This window comes from Equus caballus, chromosome 1, assembly GCF_041296265.1.
Source record: "Equus caballus isolate H_3958 breed thoroughbred chromosome 1, TB-T2T, whole genome shotgun sequence".
Classification (NCBI taxonomy): domain Eukaryota; kingdom Metazoa; phylum Chordata; class Mammalia; order Perissodactyla; family Equidae; genus Equus; species Equus caballus.
Genome location: NC_091684.1, coordinates 128,446,174 through 128,466,466, shown reverse-complemented (window position 1 = coordinate 128,466,466; position 20,293 = coordinate 128,446,174). Strand labels below are relative to the sequence as shown.

Below are 20,293 nucleotides of genomic sequence, written 5' to 3'. Positions count from 1 at the left end.
GCCAGAACGGGAGCTTCAGATCTTAAGCTTTGATGGACAAGGCTGGACAGTCAGTTCAGTCTCCCCCAAACCAAAGTAAATCCTACAGGTATTTTTATTACTGCTCTCAACCTGAAAAGTTTCTTGAACTCTTGGAAGCTGTTCATTTGGAAAGACTAAGATCACAGTTCAGGGATTCCTTTCAATTCACCCACATTAACTGGGGGTGCACTCCATGGGGTTGAACGCTGTGGAAGGACTGCTACATCTCTGGCCTGCCATGTTGCTTGCTGGCTATGTGACCTTGGGGTGGTGGCCTTCCCCCTCTGGGCGTCGGATGTCCTCCAGTTCTGACACCTGAGAACGTTAGAACTCCTTGCTGGGCACAGGACAGCCCATTCCATGGAGTGACTCAGGGGTGGGGTGGTGCTGGCTTCTCTGAGAAGTAGGGTGTCCGCGTGTGGGTGTGTTGAGTGGGGGACACTTGGGGCCATTCCCCGATCTGCCTTGTGCCTGGAGGGAAAAGGGCTTTGGGACCTGACAATTCCACTTGAGTCTGGGATTTCCCACTTTGGGTTTGGGGACACTGAGCTAGATGTCCAGCCCAGTCCACGGACCAGCTGTGGCCCAGATTCAAGAAGGTGGTGCTGATAAGAGCGCTCCAGGTAAATGGCTGCACACACTTATTCTGCCCTTGTGGGGCTGCTTGGCTGGGCTCTCAGAGGAGGGGCACAAAAGGCGCAGAGCCCAGCTGCAGCTGGGGCTCACCAAGGCGCGTGTGCGTAAGTGCATGTGTGTTTGTCAAGTGTGTATGGGGACCAGGCCCCAGCCCCAGCAAACTGGAAGCCCGAGCCCAGGTCAGGGTGGGACTGGGATCTGAGGAGGTTTAGACACAGCCCTGCCCCGAAGGGCCAGAGGCTGGGAAAGGCAAGGATGGAGAGTCCTGCTGGCGCACCCCAGGGCCGGGCACCCAGAGGGCATCTCTGAGCCTTGGCTATGAACAAGTGAGACAAGGACCAACTGTGGTCCAATCAAGAGACATAATGAACCCGCCCCCAACCTAAAATACTGACTCCATCCCCCAGTTCTGATGCTTGGCGAGAGATATCCCACAGCACACCTCCACATGGGGGCTTTCCAAGCCCAGGGCTCTGCCGTCCCCCTACCTTCCTGTCTAACCTCCTCTGGTTTGTTGAGGCCCTGCTCACACACTCCCTTCTCCTAGAAGTCTTGCCTCCCTTATGTCCACTTCAACCCCACTGCGGGGGACAGTCCCCTGAACTCCCTCCGCTAGTGGCACATGTGACCTCTTCCACCGAGGACACTGATGGGCCCAGTGCTCCGTGAACTTCTGCACAGCCCAGTGAGCCACCGTGCACCTAATGCATGAATGCACGAATGCAGGGTGCTCACTGAGGTGCCGTGACCCCCAAATCTGTCGGCGCCAAGTCCAAGGGCCAAAGGAGTTTGGAAGAACCAGGAAAGCAGATGAAGGCCATCACCTGCTGGGCCAGGGAGCTCTTTCTCTAAACACCCAGGCCTGACCTCACTGGGTCCAAGACGGGGGCCACCACACTTCAGCATCTTCCTTTCCTCCCAACAAAAACGATGCCTGGGCCCAATCTTTGGGGGTGTGAATGTGTGTGTATATCTGTGTGAGCACACATAGGCACACATGCAACTTCAAAACCTACCTTCTTCCTCCGTGCTTTCTGGGTCCTCCAATAAGGTGCAATCAATGAGGGATATGACTCCATTCTGAAAAAGAGCAGCACCCCCCATGCATCAAGGGAGGAGATACACAGTTTAGGAGTCCAGAGCATCAGCGCAGGAAGGGATTTTAAAGGCAAGCATCGCGTGCAAACATATATGGATGTGTATGTTATATTCCAAGTGGGCGTTTTGTTTTTTAAGTTGAGGGACTTTATCTTTATATAAGAAGCCCAATAAAGTGGATCAAATGGGATTGTCTCAGAGAGGCCTTCCCTGAATGAGGGTCAAGGTTGAGCTGAGGGCAGAGGGGCCAGAATCTGGCCTGTTTGGCCTCTTCTTGCCCCTGCAGCAACTCTGAGGCATCACTTCGTAGCTCTAAATCTGCAGAAGTTTGAAATCCCCTGCTCTAAGCCAACCTCCTCATATTACCCATAAGGAAACAGGCCAATTTTATGGACCTGTCACATGTATTGTTATTCTGATTTTACAGAGGAAGGAATGAAATCAGACATCAGAGAGGTAAATGTCTTGCCCAAGGTCACCTGGCAGGTTAGTGGGAGAGCCTAGAGAGAGCCTTGGGGCCTGACCCCAGCCCAAGGTCAGTTACTAGTTTTCAATTATGGGAAATAGCAGGAAAAATGCCCCCCATCCTTGAGTATGTGAGATTCCTTGATACTGTAGTGAGAAATAAGAGCAAGCACAACTGTTGTGGTTGTAAGATATGCCCATAAATTCTTTGATACTCCTCTCTTCAAAAGTTGAAGCCTACTTTCCCGTCTTCTTGAATGTGGACTGGACTTAGTGACTCCCTTCTCATTGAAAGAATAAAGCGGAAGTGATGGTGTTAAACTGTGGAGACTGCAGCCTCTTGCTTGCTCCCTGTTGTCTTTTGGATCACTTGTTCTAGGGGGAAGACAACTGCCATGTCATGAGGAGAGGTCTACGAATGAAGAACTAGTCCTCCAGCCAACAGCCACGTGAGGAAGCCATATTGGAAAAGGGTCCTCCAGGCCCAGTCACACCTTCAGATGATGGCAGCCCCAGCTGCCATCTTGACTGCAACCTCATGAGAGATCCTGATCCATGCCTACCCAGCTAAGTTGCTCCCAACTTCCTGACCCACAGAAAGTGTGACAGTAAATGTTTGTTTTAAGCCACTCTGTTTGGGGGTAATTTGTTACACAGCAACAGATAAGTAATACAATAACTGATGACAATCATATTCTTATCATATGGCCATATGGCAAATCTATAGGAACATGTTCGCAGGGCAGGCTGCCTTCTGAGAGGCAGAGGGGCGCTGGAGAGAACACCAGAGTGGGCCCCCAAATCCTGAGTTCTGCCTCTTGCTTTACTCTTTGGAGGCCTTGGGTGAGCCTGAGGTCTTGCTAGACCCTAACCTGTCCACTGATGTCACTGGGCTTGATGATCTTGAAAGCTCCATCTAGCTCTGACATTCTTTTACTTTTAAGTCCAAAAAAATTCTTATGGTAGTTTTAAATCTTGTGGATTTGTAGTATGCCCCTTTCGGAAGAGACTTAATGCATTCTATTTCCAATTACAGTATTTAAAGAGAAGTGGTTTGAATTTTAGCTTATGGTTTAAGAACACAGACTCTGGAGCCAGACTGCCCGGGTTCAAAGCTCAGCTCTGCTACTTCCTGGCTTCTTCTAGACATCTCAGTTCCCTTCATCATAAACAAGGAAAGTAATAGTATCTGCCTCAGTGGGTTGTGGTAGGAAGTATATATACATAAAGTATGTGGGACAGTGCCTGGTCCATAGTAATTATTATGCAAGGGCCTGCTATCATTATCATTACAAGTTCATTATTATATAATTATGAGTGACAATGACAGCTTCCTATTGAGCGCTTACAGCACGGCAGGCACTAGACAACGTGCTTTGCACACACTCCCTCACTCCCTCCTCACAGTACTCCTCTGAAGTAGGCGTTTTCACTCCCATTTTGCAGAGAAGTAAACTGAGGCTCGGTGAGGTTGTGCACAGCTAAGTGGCAGTGCTAGGATCTGAGCAGTACTCTGCTTCCGTGTTCTTCACTAGCATGCTGAAAGACTTTTTAAAAACTCAAACGAACCTCCCAAACCAAAATAAGATAAAAGTAACAAACATAAAAACGTCTGCTTTCAGACTAGGAAGCTGCCTTAAGGTCTCTGGTTCAACCTGCCCCATGGACCCCTCCTGCTGGGAACTGCCCCCAGCCTGGACAGAGATCTCCACAGGAGGAAGTCCAGAGGCAATAAACAATGAAAGCTTTCCTCGATCCATAATTTGGTTGAAGCTGGAATATTCAGTGTTTGTAAGTTAAGTTTCCCTTGTGCAGCCAACCAACTAACTTGCTGACATGTTAACATGCAACACACCCCCCAAAGCCACTGCCTCATCCCTGAGCTCTGCGAGAGGCTCCAGGCCAGGCATCCAGGGTGTGGAAGAACGGTCTCCCCGATGCTCTGGCTTAATTAAGGGCATCTTCAGGCCCTTTCCAGGCCATAGCGTGTTCAGATTTGAATCTCCTGAAGCGAGCTTCCATGGGGACGGACATGGTGCCGGAGAGATGCTTGCTCACAGAGGCAAGCGCTCTATGCTCACAGAGCAGACCTACCGCCACCTGCCCGCACCTGTGCACACCTCTGGGGGGACAGTTACCCCTATGTTATAGATGAGGAACTGAGGTGGAGACAGGGGCAAGGACTTCTCCAGGGCTACACATGCATGAGAGACAGAGCTGGGACCAGATCCTGAGCTCAGAGTGGTGGGATGAGCAGGGTGCCATGTTTGGGAGCAGTAGATTCTGCCTGGGGTGTAGGCTTTACAGCAGGTGGCATCTGAGTGGGCCTTGAAGGATGTGGAGGAGCTCTGCCAGGGGAGAAAGAAGGCTGTGCAGCTGAGGGGATGGCATGAGCCAAGGCCCTGGGGTCTCTGAGGAAGCAGGAGGGTGGTTTGAGGTGCTTATTTCCCTCCACCTTTGGGATGGGCCAGTTAGCTGATTGTGTGGGGTCTCACGTAGGGCTGTGAGGTCCTGAGGACTGGCCCTGCCTGGCCGAGTCGGTGCTCTTGTGCTGGTAGAGTGAGTAACTGAGAAGGCGTTGGGAGGGGCTCTGTCTGAGCTCTTTTTAGTTGGAGATGAGAGAAACTCTCTGGGTGCTGGTCTGGTGCTCAGCCAGGTGCCATTCTCCCTGCTGCCCCTTACACACACGCGCATACACACACACACATGGGCCTTTTAGGGTCTTGTTTAGACCCCCTGGCTCCTCTGCCCTGGTACCCAGCTGTGGGGGGCACATTTGGGGCTCTTGATACTCACCTTCCCACTTCCCATGGTTTTTCCAGTAGAAAATCAGTCAATGGCCTGCTCATTTCAACCCGTCGTCAAACCAGGGTGCGTGCACGTACACTCACGTATCTCCGACCCCCTTGCCACAATCTGTGCCCAGGGTCAGGGTCAGTCAGGACCCCATGGTCAGGGCAGTGCCTGCTGTGAGCCCCTGGACCTCCAGCCTCCGCAGCTCCTCTCCTGCAGGCCTTACCTTGGTCAGGTGAAGTTTTCCACCAGAGCCTCTGGTACAGATAATCAGATGCTTAGAAAACAGGAAGCACTGTCGCTCACCCTCTTTCTTTAGGGATAAAGACCCCAGGCGCCCCCTGGTGATCTTGCCCTTTTCCGACATGGGCACCTGGATGAGGGAACCTATGGACGGAGGAGAGAGACCCTGAGCCCATCTCCCAGGATGATCCTCCCCCTCTGGCCCGGCTTTGAAGTCGAATGTGGGATTGTGATGCCAGTGGCAGCGGCTATGCAACAAGCAATCCCAGTTCCTGGTAGCAAACACGCCCCTTGGACACTTCCTCCAGCCCCTGCTCAGGGCCAGATGGTGGGATAGGGGGTTGAGGGATGATCAGAGATGTTCCATGCAGGACCCTTGACCTCCCAGCCAGGGCCAGGAACTTGGCAAGCAAAGGAACCCTAAAGGGCATGGCCCATGTGGTGAGAATGCAGGGTGGGGTTGGGGTCTGGGGGTGGTGGCAGGCTGAACAAGTGGGGAGCTGGCTCTGGTCCAGAGGGATTAACCAGATGCATTGTACACCTGCTTCCACCTGCGGCCACAGCAGACATCACCAATCAATTGCTGCACACTTTGCTGCAGAGCCCAGACAGGAGCTCCCAATCCTCAATACAGTGCAGGGAAGGCATTGCCAGGCAGAGCAGGTGTCAGCGACGAACCCACCTGCCAACCGTACTCTGCCTGCCCCGCCCTGCCACCCCCCCCCCCCCCCACCCCATATATGGGCTACAGGCCTCCTTTCCCCATTCACTTCAACAGTTCTCACTGTCCTCAGGGTTCAGGCCTTCCAGCTATCTGGCCCCTGCCCATCTCCTCTCTCACCACTGTTTCCCTCCTCTGCCCCAAACCTAGTTCTGGGTCAACCTGCAGTTCCCTGAATGATGCTCCTCAGCCTAGAAAGCCCTTCTTTCACTCCATCTACGCCGTGAACTCCTACTTATCCTTTAAGACTCGACTCCAGGGATGCCTCCTTGGGAAGCCCTCCCTGACTCTCCCTGGTCCTGCTCTGGGCCACCCCTCTGCCTCCTGTCCACGTCCATCGCTGCCTGGAACCCTTTCTTGTATTTGTCTCTTCATGACTCTCTTCTGCACAGTCTGCTTCTGGAGGGTGGGGCAGGGACTATTCTCTGGGTGTCCCTGGAGCCCCGTGTTGGCCTGGCATGGGTGGGGCAGGGGTCAGTGTTGGGTGCATGGCTGAACAGTGAGAAAGGGCTTACCGGGTCTCCCTGTCTGGTCTCTAGGTCCAGCCCAGGCCCTTGGGAGGGGAAGAAATGCTTTGGCTCAGGGTGCTGGAGCAGATTCCTGGTCTGGGGGAACACTGTCCACCCCAGGAGAGGTCATTCTTTTGGCCACTTCCAACTTGGGCCCAGTGCAGCTCAGGAGGAGCTGGGAGACAGGCTAGGCTGGCTGTGGGCTCAGCAGATCACAGGGCAGGCCTCTCGGAAGGGCCACACACAGGGGCTCAGAACAAAACTCCAAGTCAACGACAGCCTTGCTAAGGGCAGCAGGGGCCAGAGGCAGCTGCACAGGCTGCGAGAGGTCCTGGCAAGCTCTTCATCTGGTCAGAGTCGCAGGGCTGGGTAGAAGGCACTCAGGCGGTCCATCCGAGGTGGAGGTCACCTCAGGGGCACACAGGCAGAAGCTGAGTTTCCCACAGAACGTGGACTCGGAACGAGGTGACCTGCAGACGCATGGTAGCTCCAACATCTCCGAGTGGGAAGTCAGTGCCCTCAGCCACAGAGAGCCTCTAGCTGCCCCTCTCAGCAGGGCTGTGACTCTCAAACCCTGCTCCCGAGGCAAGCGGAGGCTGAGGGTGAGGGAAACCTTCAACCTGGAGAACACCGTGATCACGGCCTCCCGCAACAGGCAAGGATGGTGCGCAAAGCAGAGAAGGACTGACCCAATCGCCTCCCTCTCGGACGCTGAAAGTGCTCATCCTCCTCCCCTGTTTCTCCCCAAAAATGACATGTCATTGTTTACTATGACATACGATAGACAAACCAAGGCCATCTGCGAAGAGTTATATTTACATCTAGAGAGAAGGAAACTGTGAAAATCAATATCTGCATCTATATGTACAGACACCAACGTCTCCATATAGCTGTCACATTCCTCCAGCAGCCCTGCAACACTCCGCCATCATGCCGACAGGTTTTAGTACGTGGCAGCCAAACGAACTAGAAGTGTCCCTGAGTGCCGCCTGCCTCCCACTCCTGGCACCCACCTGGGCGGGGCAGGGGAGGCAGGGTGCAGAGGCCGTACCTTGCCTCACAAAGGTCTGGCTGGTGTCCAGGAGGATCTCACAGCCTTCGATGATCATGCGCTCGATGGCTAGGTTTTTCCGGATGTTCTCTGTCTCACTTACTTCATCATGCATTATCCTGTGGGGACAGGAAATAAGTCAGAGACAGGCTGCCCTTAATTCTCAGGGAGGAGGGGATGCTGGCCTCTGGCCGGACCGAGGAAGAAAGGCTACACCCAGGACTCTCAGGTGGAGCCTGTGGTCACGAAGGGGGACAGCATACATTTATTGAGTGCCCACTGTGTGCCGGGCAATTCACAGGCGTGATCTCATTTTATCCTTCTCACAGATCAAGGAGGCAGGTGTTCTTATTTTACAGAAAAGGAAATGGAGGTTAATAGCTAGGAAGCAGGTCTTATCTGATTTAAAAGTCTGAACCACCTGGAACAGAGACAGCAGAGTTGGAGGAAGATGGGAGTACAGGAGACATCCTTGTTCATTATCTGGCCCCTCATCCCATTAGTGTCTACTGCCATCCTTAGAACAAACTAACTCATTTCTGCCTTGGGGCCTTTGCACTTGATGTTTCCTCCCCCTGAATGCTCATTATATGCTTGTTCCCTTCATGTTATTTGGGTTCTGGAATGGCTTATTTTTGGAGTGCCTGACAATCCAGCTGGTTCAGAGAAAGCCTGACTTTGGTTTATCCTGTAGGCTCCAGCACGTCCGGGAGGGAAGCAGAACATGTTTCGCCACTTTGTCTGAGAACACGGACAACTCTCTTATTTGTCCCTGTTCTCACTGCCGCAACACTGTTCCTCTCCAGGAGGTGGCACCTCTTAACTGCTTTTTAAAAACAGCATTGGTAGGAAAAGAGGGGTGTGAGTTGCCAACATTGCTGAGAGCCTCAGTGGGTTTCCAGTAGTCTTAGGAAGGTAGTGAGTAATTTCTTCGGGGGGGAGGTCTGGAAAGACTACCCCACCTACTCCAAGGAAAGCACAAAGCCTCCTGTTGTCTGAAATTCTACAATTAAGACCACCAAGAGGGCTAGTTAATATGCGTGTGGCTTACAAAGTTCTCTCACAGACATGATCCCATTTAAACCCCACAACAATGAGAGACGATGCTAGTGGCGCTGGATCTGTGATTAATGGAATCAGCATGACATTGAGCAAATTACTGAACCCTTTTGATCCTCAGTTTCCTCGTCTGTAGAATGTTGGGGTGAGGATGGAAGATAATGTATTTCATGTGCTGACCTCATGCCTGGCACATGTCAGATGCTTGAATAAAGGGTAGTGATCATTGTTGCTATTATCACTGGTTGTAAAAGTGTTATTATAAAAAAAATTATCCATTATTTTTTCTGCTTATCACACTGGGGCACTGAGACAGTGTCTCTTTTTTAGGTGCCTCGGCACCTCCCCCCTCCCCTGCAATGCCCTTCTCAGAAGCCCATGCTCTAGCCCTCTTCTGGAAGGGACATGGGACAGGGAGGCACCTTTCTGGGAAATGGTAGTTTCATGTTTGGAAGGAAGCAAAGGTAAGCAGAACCATTTCTTTAGATACGGGTGGGGATGTTGCTAAGGAGGGCTGCATTTGCTAAAAACAAGAGGGTGATTCCGAAGCAGCAAACTAGTTCTGCTGTTAGACACGTGCAAATGGCAGGGGCTCAGGAGGAGTGCCAGCCCCAGGCTGGGGTTTGTGTTGGGGGGACCCATGCTGCACACGCTGCTGGGGAGGCTCTGGGAGGGCAGTGTGAGTTTCCAGGGCCAGATGCTCCTAGGGGAACAGGAAGTGATGACCTCCGTTATCAGTGAGCCAGGGAGATAGGGCTCAGGAGAAAAGGTGGGACAAAGGCCAGGGGCAGGAGAGCACCAGCCCCTGGGGAGGAGTGTTTCTCAGCACAGCCAGCGAGGGGTTGGTTATCTGATGTTTTCCTGCCAGGGCTGGGGCAGAAAGGGCTATTGTCATGACAATAGGAAAACCCTCTTCTGTGGTGGGAGGGCTGGGTTCAGCTGTAGGTGACGGGGAAGACAAAAGAAGAGCTAGCTGGGGGAAAGGGGACGGAGGTCTTAGTCCAAATACCTTGGCACCCACATGCCACCTGCACCTCTGCCTGCACCTGGACAGGGCATCCCACAGCAACGAGGAGCCTCACTGGAGCCCCAAGTCTTTTCCTTGGGGAGTCTGCAGGATTTGGCTCCTTGGGGCATGAGAGGACTGGGTCCCCACCCCACAATGGTTTCGTTAGTCTGCAATCACACCCTGATTACACCCTCTTGCTGATCCTCCACTCTGGGGCCTGTGCCCTGCCCTGGTCCAGCCTGGTTCTCCCTCTACCTGCTGGGAGCTGTGGCCTGACTGGCTGCTGCGTGCTGGCCTTGGGAAGCCCTTTAGGGCACTGAGTGGTCGGCCGGGTCCCAGACAGAGCTGGGAACTGGACCCCACACACTGCAGATCGACCCTCCTTTGCAGCTTCTGGCAGTCCATCTCTGTGTACAAGGCCGTCCTCATTTCTTGGAACCCCAGGGTTCAGCCCTTGGTTTGCATCTCGTTCCTGCCTGAACTCACTCCCCTGGTGATCTCACCACTCCTGTGACTTTAAATACTATCTCCAAGCTGATGGCTTCTGCATGTCTTGCTCCCCCAAACTCCAGACTCAAATACGCTACTCCCTTCTTGTCATTGCCACCACTGTTGTCCATCTCAAGTTCAGCATGGCCCCAGTAAAGCTCCAGTGAAGCAAGAAAGCCTTCCCTTCCACACCTGCCCCGCTGGCAGTCTTCTCCATCTCAGTTAACAGCAACTCCATCCTTCTGGTTGCTCAGCCAGAACCTCTGGAATCACTCTTGACTCCAATCTTCTCTCTCTCCCCACATCTAATCCATCAGAAACTCTTGTTGGTTCCATCTTCAAAATACATCCAGAATCTGAACCTCCTCTTCACCTTCACTGCCACCACCTGCTGCAGCTGCTGCCTGGACTGCTGAGGTGCCTCCTCCCTCGCCCCTCTGCACCTGCCCTCGCAGAAGGAAGTTCCCCCTGGGCTTCGGGGACTGTGACAGGGGCTGGGGAGGGGCCTTGACTAGAGGGCTGGAGCCTTTGAAATCGGACAAGCCCACTAACACCTCCTGTTGCTGACTGGAGCCTCGGCAGATGAAGGCAGGTCGCCCAGGATCCCCCTGGGGCTCTGAGAGCTACAGGTTTTGACAAATCAACACTGGAGAACAGAGGAAATGGGCAGAGAGCATCTGCAAGCCCCTGAGCAGATCCCTGTCCTGGGAGATGGGCCCATTGAGTGTCTGGGGCCCTTCCCTGGACCCCATCTCTGCCAGGGATGGCACACCACCCACACTATCCCACCAGTGCCCCCTGGGCTTGAGCTGTAAACTCCTCAGACTGCTCCACGGGACTCTGCTTCTGGGTGAGGCAGGCTGCGCCCCTCCCTCGGAATTCTAACCTGAACATGAGCTTTTACCATCTGGGGCTCGGCACACTTCTGATGGGGGTGTCCTCAGCTCTGGCCTGTTCACTGGGGAGGGCTCCCAGGAGCCAGCTCACCTGGACAGCTCTTCCAGTTTGGACTTGGCATAGTCCAGGCTGTTGCGCTCAACATGCTCATGAGGCGTGTGGGCCAGGAGCTCGTGCAGCGTTAGGATATACCTGGGAATCTGCGGCAGGGAGAGGCAGGGATGGAGAAAGACAGAGGGATGGGGAGACAGAGAGGAACAGAGACAGGGAGAGAGAGGCAGTAAGGAAGTGAGAAAGAGACAGACAGAGCAGCAACAGACAAGGATCGAAAGAGAAGGAGAGGGAGGCAGAGAGTGGTTCTCTCCGCTCTGGCAACACCCAGGAGCAGGGCTGAAGAATGAACCTCGCTGGACCTCTCGCCTTAGACTCTGATTTGAAGGCTCTTCCAGGGTGTCCTCTGGGACAAGAGCCCAGAGCTTGAGGCTCAGCCCCTCAGGTGGCAGGGTCTGGGGGTGGGCTCAGGACCAGGAGGGACAGGGCCCCCGGAGGAGCTGTCCCCTCGCCTTCCTGCACAGCCTGCTCTCTGGAGCTGGACAGGCCTGCAGCCAGCCAGGGTGCGGTGGGCTCTAACCCCATTTTCCAGGCAGCCCAGAGCTGGGGCCTGTGGCTCCCCCGGTGCCTCCAGGTGTGGTTCCCTCCCAGCCATGGCCAGCACTGCTGTGGCCCCCAGGGGCTCCCCACGCACGCGCCCTCACGGCCGGGGCTGAGCCACCTGGAACATGGGGTAGGTGAGGAAAGTCTCCAGCGTCCTCTCCTCGCAGTCGGGCTTGGCCTCGTAGTGTTTCAGCAGCTTGTCGAAGTCACGGTTCTGCTTGCAGTGGGCCAGGATCTGCAGGCTGTACTGGTGGTTACGGACGAACTCCTGGTAGATGTTGAGCATGGGCAGCAGGATGTCGAACAGGTCGGCTGGAAGGAGGGCAGGGCTCAGGGGACGGCCGGAGGCACCCTCGGGGAGACAGAGGCCCCACAGGCCCTCAGCTCTCTCAGCCCCGCCCAGGAAGGTCAGGGCCAGGCTCAAACTCTGCCCCAGAGAGACCCCTACCTTTGGGGACGACTCTGGTACCAGGGCAAGATAGTGGCCCCACATGAGCATTGGGACCACATCAGAGTCACAGGTAGATGTGGAGACCCTGTCTAGTCTGACACCTGTGTACCGGAGGGTCAGAGAGAGGAGGTGTAGTGGGTGCTGTGCTGTGTCCCCCGACCACCTTCAGGACCCAGGCACCAGGAGTGCTGCTGGCCGAGGCTCTCAGCTGGGTCTTCCCCCACCAGGAACTGCTCTCAGCTTTAGGCAGCTGCCTTGCACAAGTCATACCTTGCCCAATGGGGCTCCAGGTAGGGGTATAAAGGCTAGCCCTGCAGTTTGGGAGATTTCTGAAGGGCCAGCCCAGCTCCAGAGCTCCATGGGGTCAGCTGAGGACCTAACTTCCCCGTCGCCCTGGCTCCCCGACTATGCCATGCTGAGGGCTCCCCACGAGCCCTCTCTCCCAGAGTGTCCTGCCTGTGACAGAAGTGACCCATCTGAGGTCACAAGGTGACTCAATAGCTACCCTGGAACCCAGTCTCCTGACACCCCCATTCCAGGGCTTCCCACCCCATGACACACCCTCCTGAGTCTCTGTCCTTTCACTTGTCTGTCCGTCCCCGTCCTTCCAGACCTCCCTAGCTCTGCGCCCCTGGTTCAGTGAGGTGGGTCCCTGCTGGTCCATTCTGTCGCAACCTCCTGGGTATAGAACATCCTGCCCTCAGCCCCTGAAAGCCTGACCCAGCTCCGCAAACCTACTCTTCAACGCTTGATGCGATGCCAAGGACCCACCAGACCCTCTGCTTATAAAGCCCATTCAAAAAGACAAACACACTTTCCTCGTAATAAGCTCCACGTGGGAGCTCTTACACAGGGCGCCCGGCCTCCCGGTGGACGCCCCTCCACCACCAACTGCAGAGGGTGGGATGCAGACCCCGTCTTTCCAGGGCAGCTTCTCATGGTGACCATGACCATGAAGAAACATGGGGGGTCTTTGACTCAAGAAAAACAAAACAGGTGCCCAGCTCCTGGAAGCCTCCACGGCCTGAGGGCAGGGGAGCTCTGGAGAGCCTTGCCCGATCTTGGCCATGCTTCACCTCCCTCAGCCTGTTCCCTTGTCTCCACAGTGGAGGTGACACCAGTGCTCAGCTTTACCTAGTAAATTAAGAAAGTGACAAAACAAGGTAACAGCCAGCGCGGGCGAGGCGCACTGCAGAAGGTACGGCACGGCCAGCGCAGCAGCGAGGCCATGCGTGGAGCGGGACCTCAACACTGTCCTGCCGATTATTTCTGTCTTCTACTTTTGGAAACCGACCTGAAGGAAATACTCTCTAACAAGGAGAAACCTTCACATGAGAGATGGCTATATCTCATAACAAAAAGTTGGAACAACTTTGAGAGCCAGTGATGGAGACTGCTGCACAGAGCATGGCACGTTCACGGCGTATTGCAGCAATACGCAGCTATCAGGGAGCAGGCTTTCCACATGAGAAAACACTTATGCTATAATGTTAATTTAAAAAACCCACAGCAAGATTCAAGTTCTATATTCAGTATGTTTGCAATTATGTAAAATGGGAAAAAAACCCCAAGATCTACACATAGAAAAAAATTGGAAGAAAACACACCAAAGCATTTATAGTGGTTATCTTTAGGAAGCAGAACTATAGTTGATATTTTTAAATGTTTTCTACTTTTCTGGGTTTTCAAATTTTCTGAAATGGGTATGTATATATTATTTTTAAAAGGGAAAAGTGGATAAGAAACTAAAATATATATCGCTTCCTACTAGAAATATAGCTTTTGCCAACTTGTCTTTCCATTTCTGCTCCCTCTGAGGGAGTCTGGGTTTTTAAGGGACCACTCCATTATGCTCTGAGGGCAGAAAGTGCCACCAGCAGGGAGGGGTGGGCCCTGGAGAGGGACATCTGGTGGCGGGGGGCAGGAGGGGCTGGGGACCTCTGCGAGGGCTGGCTACTCACCCAGGACCAGTGTGGGCCAGCTGGAGATGCGAGCCTTCAGGCCTTGGTAAAAGATCTGGTGCAAAAACATGATGGTCTCGCTGAAAGAGAACGCCCAGAGTAAGCTCCAGCCAAGTGTACTTCTGCCCCTCTCGAGGGCCCCCGTCCCCAAGTCCAGCAAGCTGAGGGGCCCAGAGGAGAGCGCTACTGCCGGGAGGGGCTGCTACTGCCCGTGGGACTCTAGGAGCAAATGCCTCTCCCCAGTGAGACCTTATGTGAACACCCATCAGCGGGATGGACTATACAATCTGCGGGACCCAGTGCAGAAGGAATATGAGTGGTCCTTGTTAAAAAATGATTAAGAATTTTGAGATGGTGACAGCAGAGTGTTAAACCAAGCCTGGGCTCTTCTGAGCACCAGGCTGCACACCCACGAAGCTGGGAGAGAAGGGCAGCTGCCCATGCCCCCTCAGGTCCCCACCTGCTGGGGTGCCCCTGAGAGCTCTTGCAGGGACCCAGGGCTCTGGAGAACATGGAGTAAAAGCTACCGAGGATATGAAAAGAGCCAGGGCTTGAGACCCACACAGAGTGGGGCTCAATTCCGCCTTAAGCCCCTACCCAGTTGTGTGACTTTGAGCAAGATGCCTAACATCTCTGAACCACAGGTCCTTCTGTGTAAAATATGAAGATGAAATGAGGTAACCCCTACAAGTAACGGGACTACTCATGTGCTCAGTACACAGAAGATGCTCAGCAAGTGCTAGGTCTCAACCACCTCCTTTCTGGGGAAAAGTTAGAAAAGCAAAAATCCCAGAGTCTCCAAGCCAGCAAGTGCCTGCTTTGCCACCACCTAGAGTGCCCTAGGGACCATGCCTTCTCATTGGCAGCTTAGCACAGGCTGGCTGATGGGCCTTAGAGCACCCCAAGCAGCCTCATTTGCCTTGGCTCCCCTACCAGCAGCCCCTTCCCCACCCACAGCTCCCCAGGCAGCCCGCCCAGGCACAGCCAAGTCTCCTGGCCCTGGACGAGCTGTGAGAGAGACTCCAGCTACCTCCCGCAGCCCCCTCCCCTCCTCCTGCTCATCACCCCCACCTCCTACCTCCCTGGAGATCTGGGGGTCTCCCCAACATGTCTGAGGCTTGAACCAGACAGGGGAAGCCAAATGGACTCTGTCGTGCACCCCATTTATGGATAGGAAAACTGAGGCCCAAGAGGAAGAGTGAATCTCCCAGGAGTCAGGGGCTGCCCCAGCCTCGGAGCCTGTCTCTCCTCTCCCTGGAATGGTCTCTGTCTTTTTCCGCCACATCAAAGGCCCCTCTTTGGTTACACCCTCCGCAGCGCGCTGTCTGCTCCCTGTCCTCTGTGTTGTCCCACCTCTTCGTTTGGCTGTTTGAGGTGCCTGGTGTTTCCCGCCTTGGGGAGCTGCCATTGGGTGCTTGTTCCCTCTCCCAGCAGTTTGTGCCCTGACAGCAAACCCCCACCCTGGGGTTTGCCTCTCTCGGTACAACAAGGGGAAGGGTTGGAAGGTGCTGAGTGGGCACAGAGTGGACCCTGAGCTGTGAGGCCTGTGGGCCACAGAGCACAGAGCCTCATGTACAGAGGAGGCCCTCAGAGGCAAGGGGCTCTGGGAACCCCAAAAGGATTCGAAATGTCCTGCACACCTGCACTCTGCAGAGAAAACGGGTGGGGTGGAGAAGACGGCATGAGAGAGAAAAGATGGGATAGTTGAGAGAGCGAGAAAGAGAGCGCGTGGCGGGGGAGGTGGAGGGGAGGGGAGAAGTGGGGGAGAGGGAGAGAACAGACACAACACTCTAGGCTGAAGAGCAAAGCCTGGCACTGCCTCACAACCGTAGGATGTACAAAAGGGAAGGAAAACCCATAAAGACTGAAACCAGTGGGAACTTAAAAAAACCTAAGTAGAAGAAACTGTCTGAGTTCTCATTCCAGAGCGTGGGTCCTATCATTATGGTGAATTTTCTGTCGTCTCCCTAAAGTCCCAAGAGGACGGGCCCCTCCAGGTGTGGCGACACATGTATTTCTGGACTAGGGGCCCTGCCTGATGGCTGAAGTCATTTTCATTTTGCAGGCAGCAAGTCCCCCTGCAGAATGACTCTTGACAAGGCTGGTTTCTGCCAGTCTGTGGCCCCTGAACTAGTTTGTTGAATGGATAAACAAGTACCAATTTGAAGAACTTTGGTAGTCTACATGTGAAGACCCCTTGAAAAGTTCAAAAGCAAGAGAGCAACCCAGGGGCACATGAGAGTGCATAGAGGGAAGAATGTCTGACCTGGGGCAGTATGGAGGTTGGGGGACTTTCAAGGGTTCTTGAGCGGGCCAGGAGGCTCTGGGTAACCCTGAGCACTGTCACAGCTAGACTCAGGGAAGCCATTCCCAGGCAGTTCCATCAGACAACTACTCAGGGAGGAAACAAACCTTCTTAAATTCCAATACTGCACGGACTTGTAGAGTAACATATTAGGAACATCATAAGCCAGGACTATAAAAATATAGTTGACGAAGCCTCCATTTTTAAAGTATAAACTGTGGGGATTTCACCTGTAACTCTACTACTTAGAAAGTAACAATGGTACCATTGTTACTCTTCTAATAAGAAAAAAAATTCTCATTTTGATTTGATTTGCTTCTAAAAACATGATTGTTAGTGTGTTGGCTATACATTTTTCCTATGTATTAGCCATTTGAATTTCTTCTTTTGGGACTTGCCTAGTCCTGTCCATTTACTATTCTCTCTTGTTAATTTTAAATAACTCTCTATATGAAGCATTTAATCTAACACATACACTGCAGACATTTTTGCTTGGCTGGCCTGTGGGCCATGTGCTCGCTTTCCTGAAGCTGTCGTCTTGCCTCGCACAGTGTGCCATGCCCTGCCCGCCTTCCCTGCCCGGAGATCACGGCATACACACTCACCTATACTTTATTTTACTGTTTCATTTTTACACATAAACACCCAACTAGAGTTTTCTTTGGTGTAAGATGTGAATAAAAGAAAGTAATCTTTCCCCAGTTCGGTTAGCCAATTGCTCAATTCCACTTACCAAGTACACCGACCGTTTCCACTACTTTGCTAGGCTGCCTTTTTATTCTTGCTAAATTCTCCACATTATTCAGTCTGTTTCTGGACTTTCGATTTTACTTTGGTGCTCTATCGGTCTATTCTGGCACTGCTCTCAGGCTGTTTTCACTACCTCGTAAAGATATTTATAACCTTTCTAATATATTTTAATTAAAGTAGGGACAGTTTCTTTCATTGCTTTTTTTCAGAACATAATTACCTATTTATATGTATTTATTCCTTCAGTTGAACTTTAAAATCATTTTGCTAGGCTGTACTTTGCTTGAAATTATATTAAATTTATAGAGCATTTGGAGTGAAAATGGCATTTTTATGATATGAAATCTTTCCATGCAGCATGCTGGCCCACTCCCTGTTTTGTACAACCTGCAAGCTTAGAAAGATTTCTACATTTTTAAATAGTTTAAAAAAATCTAAAGAATATTTCATGATATGTGAACATACATATTTTAGCGTCCATAAGTAAGGATTCATTGGAACCTAGCCATACACACGTGTTTGTGGATTGTCTATGACTGTTTAGTTTCAGCAGAGACCGTATGGCCCACAAAGTCTAAAATATTTACTACCTGGTCATTTACAGAAAAAATCTGCTGATCCCTAGTCTATGTGAGTCGTCTCCCTGACCTGTGCAGTGCACAGCTGGTGCAGCTGTATTCTATGGCCCTATCCCTACTTACAGCAAGCTTAGAGTCCAGTGGGGGACCCAGACACAAAAGAAGTCATTATGAAAGTGTGATGAATGCTACACAGGGGCAGCACAGGGGCCCTGGGAGCACACAAGCAGGCAACAGGAACCAGTGGTGGCAAGGGACATGGGGGTTGTCAGGGACACGACATCCAAGGAAAGCTGTGAAGAAAGGGTAGGACATAGCTGTTGGAAGGAGAGTAGGGTGGGAAGAGTGTTCCAGGGAGAGGAAGAGACCTGTCTGCAGACACACTGGGGAAGTGCTCATTTTGCCTGGTTCCTTCCCTGAGCCCAGAAAGGGGTGTGACTTGCCCAAGGCCAATCCAAGGTAGATAGGGCAGAACCAGGCCTCTACACTCCTGCCCCACCCCTGCCCATCGCACACTGCCAGTTACTCATCATGAGTTCAAGCGCCTTCCTCTCCTCACTCCCTAGCATGCAGACGTGACAAATTGATCACCGCATGCTCCCCCACCGAGTCTCACCATCCTTCTCAACCCAGGGCTCCCGCAGTCACTGCCAATCAGTCAGAGCAGTCATCAAGACACAAACCGTCTGCCACTCGGGTGAGATGCCTCTCGTCATGGACAATGCCTGTGTTTCCTGGCACACATTGCTGGGTATGGTTTTTATTAAAGGGAAATAGCACAAGTCTATAAGCTTATTGTTTCGGCTAAACAAAGCCTGTTACAGATGTTTAGTTCAAAGATCTTTCTTCGCCCTATTGGAGAAGCACACAATTAACCCCCTCCCCAGCTCTGCAACATCCTCCACGAATCTGCCAAACGGGAGAGAGGCCTCTCTCTTCCCAAGGACCTCTTTTAATGAGGTCCAGCAAATGAAATCACCAAATTAGCATCAGATTTCTAATGTGGCTGTACACGTCAGCCTAAAAGCAAACGCAGGGGAAAGGTATGTGTGAGAATGCCTTCTAAGAAGTGGCTGGCAGCCTCTGCCCCTGCTTGTGATCCACAGCCCTCTGTGCTGTGGGTGGAGGTAGGGAGACCTGGGAGCTTCGTGGCCTGGCTCCCGCCTCCATAGCGCTTATGCAGTGAGTGGGAAGGCTGGGCTTGCACACAAGGGAAAGTTCTCTAACCGTGCAGGAGTGAGAGAGAGTGCATGCCGTGCCCCGCACTATGATGAGCCACACTCTGGGAGCTGGGAGCAGGGTTAAGGAGGATAGGGGTCAGTGGAGAGGATTCCAGCCCATTATTTAACAGGGCATCCGGGGAAGAAGAGGTCTTAACATGAAACAGAACTGGGTAAAAATTGCAGCCCACCCAAACTTGCCGTGTGCCCTTGAACACATCCCCCAACCTCTCTGAGGTCTAGCCTCATGGGGCATCTCTGAGGAATGGAAACCACGCATGTCAAGCGCTTACAGAGAGCCTCGCACAAAGCAGGTCCCACAAAGCACCAGCTTAATGTACTGAGTATGATCTAAAACGTTCAATTCTGCAAAGTGCTGGGAGCGGTTGTTATAAGGTTAACGGAAAAAATACCTTCAGCTGTTCTTCATGCTCACAAAAAAGCATAGAGGCTAAGATAGTGAAGCTTATGCTGTACCCAGCAGACCATATAGTGAGGTGAGAATGCTCACAGGGCGGTCATTTTCTAGCTCTTTCCATGCCCATCCCGGGCCCCAGGGGGAGGAAAGAACTGTAGCCTGCCCCTGTTTGAGAACAGCAGCGAGGGCAGAGGAGGAGAGGGCAGCTGCATCAGATTTGCATCCACTGAGATGAGCATTGGTTTTTCTTAATATAATAAGAAAACACAGTAAAATACATTGATTTTCAATGTTGAACCAGCCTTGCATTCCTGGGATAAATTCCACTTTGTCATGATGTATTATCCTTTTACTATATTTCTGGATTCAATTTGATAATATTTGTATCTATGATCATGAGAGGTTTGGGTCTGTATTCTTGTCTCATAAGGTCTTTGTTGTTGATATTAGAGTCACGCTGGTCTCATAGGATGAGTTGGGAAGTGTTCACTCCACATTAGATTTGCATTCGATTTCCCACAGGGTGCCTCATTGTGGAGCTGTGCTGTTATAATAATGTCTAACTCCTCCTGAGCACTTGGGATAGGCTGGCCTCTGTGCTAGATGCTTGACATGAACACTCTCATTTGATCTTCCGACAAGTGTAAGAGGCAGGGACCATTCCTGGGTCAGCTGTTTCTGATGACCGCCAGAGTCCACATTCTGGAGGCCTTAAGAATTGATCAGGCTGCCGCTATTTTGACCAGGCTCAGTGAGACCACTAAGATGGGCAAGAGTCAACCTTGGGCCCATGGTGGAAAAGGGGAAACCGGCCTGGCAGGGGCCTGGCAGGGCACCAGTAGAGGAGACTTCCCTCCCTCCTGTTCAGCCTCAAAGTCATCTGACCTGATCCGTGCAACTGTTAAAAGATAAAAATATAAAAGTGCGATATTTTCAAACAACTTTTGAACAAATGCTGTGAGCTG

General features: G+C 52.3%; 1 protein-coding gene across 5 annotated transcripts in view; it reads right to left on the bottom strand.

The window, feature by feature from the left end:
* The window catches only part of RASGRF1 (Ras protein specific guanine nucleotide releasing factor 1), a 112,031-nt gene that overhangs the window by 46,566 nt on the left and 45,172 nt on the right, over nt 1-20,293 (bottom strand). For all 5 annotated transcript variants that reach the window (XR_011424915.1, XR_011424916.1, XR_011424917.1 and 2 more), the window contains exons 6-11: nt 14,058-14,137; nt 11,764-11,957; nt 11,082-11,191; nt 7,538-7,656; nt 5,240-5,400; nt 1,674-1,737 (exon numbers count right to left, since the gene is read on the bottom strand). Coding sequence is in view for 2 of the 5 variants with exons in the window: in XM_001488142.7 (XP_001488192.3) it covers nt 1,674-1,737; nt 5,240-5,400; nt 7,538-7,656; nt 11,082-11,191; nt 11,764-11,957; nt 14,058-14,137 (728 nt within the window). In the remaining 3 variants the exon portion in view is untranslated. The remainder of the gene's footprint in view (nt 1-1,673; nt 1,738-5,239; nt 5,401-7,537; nt 7,657-11,081; nt 11,192-11,763; nt 11,958-14,057; nt 14,138-20,293) is intronic.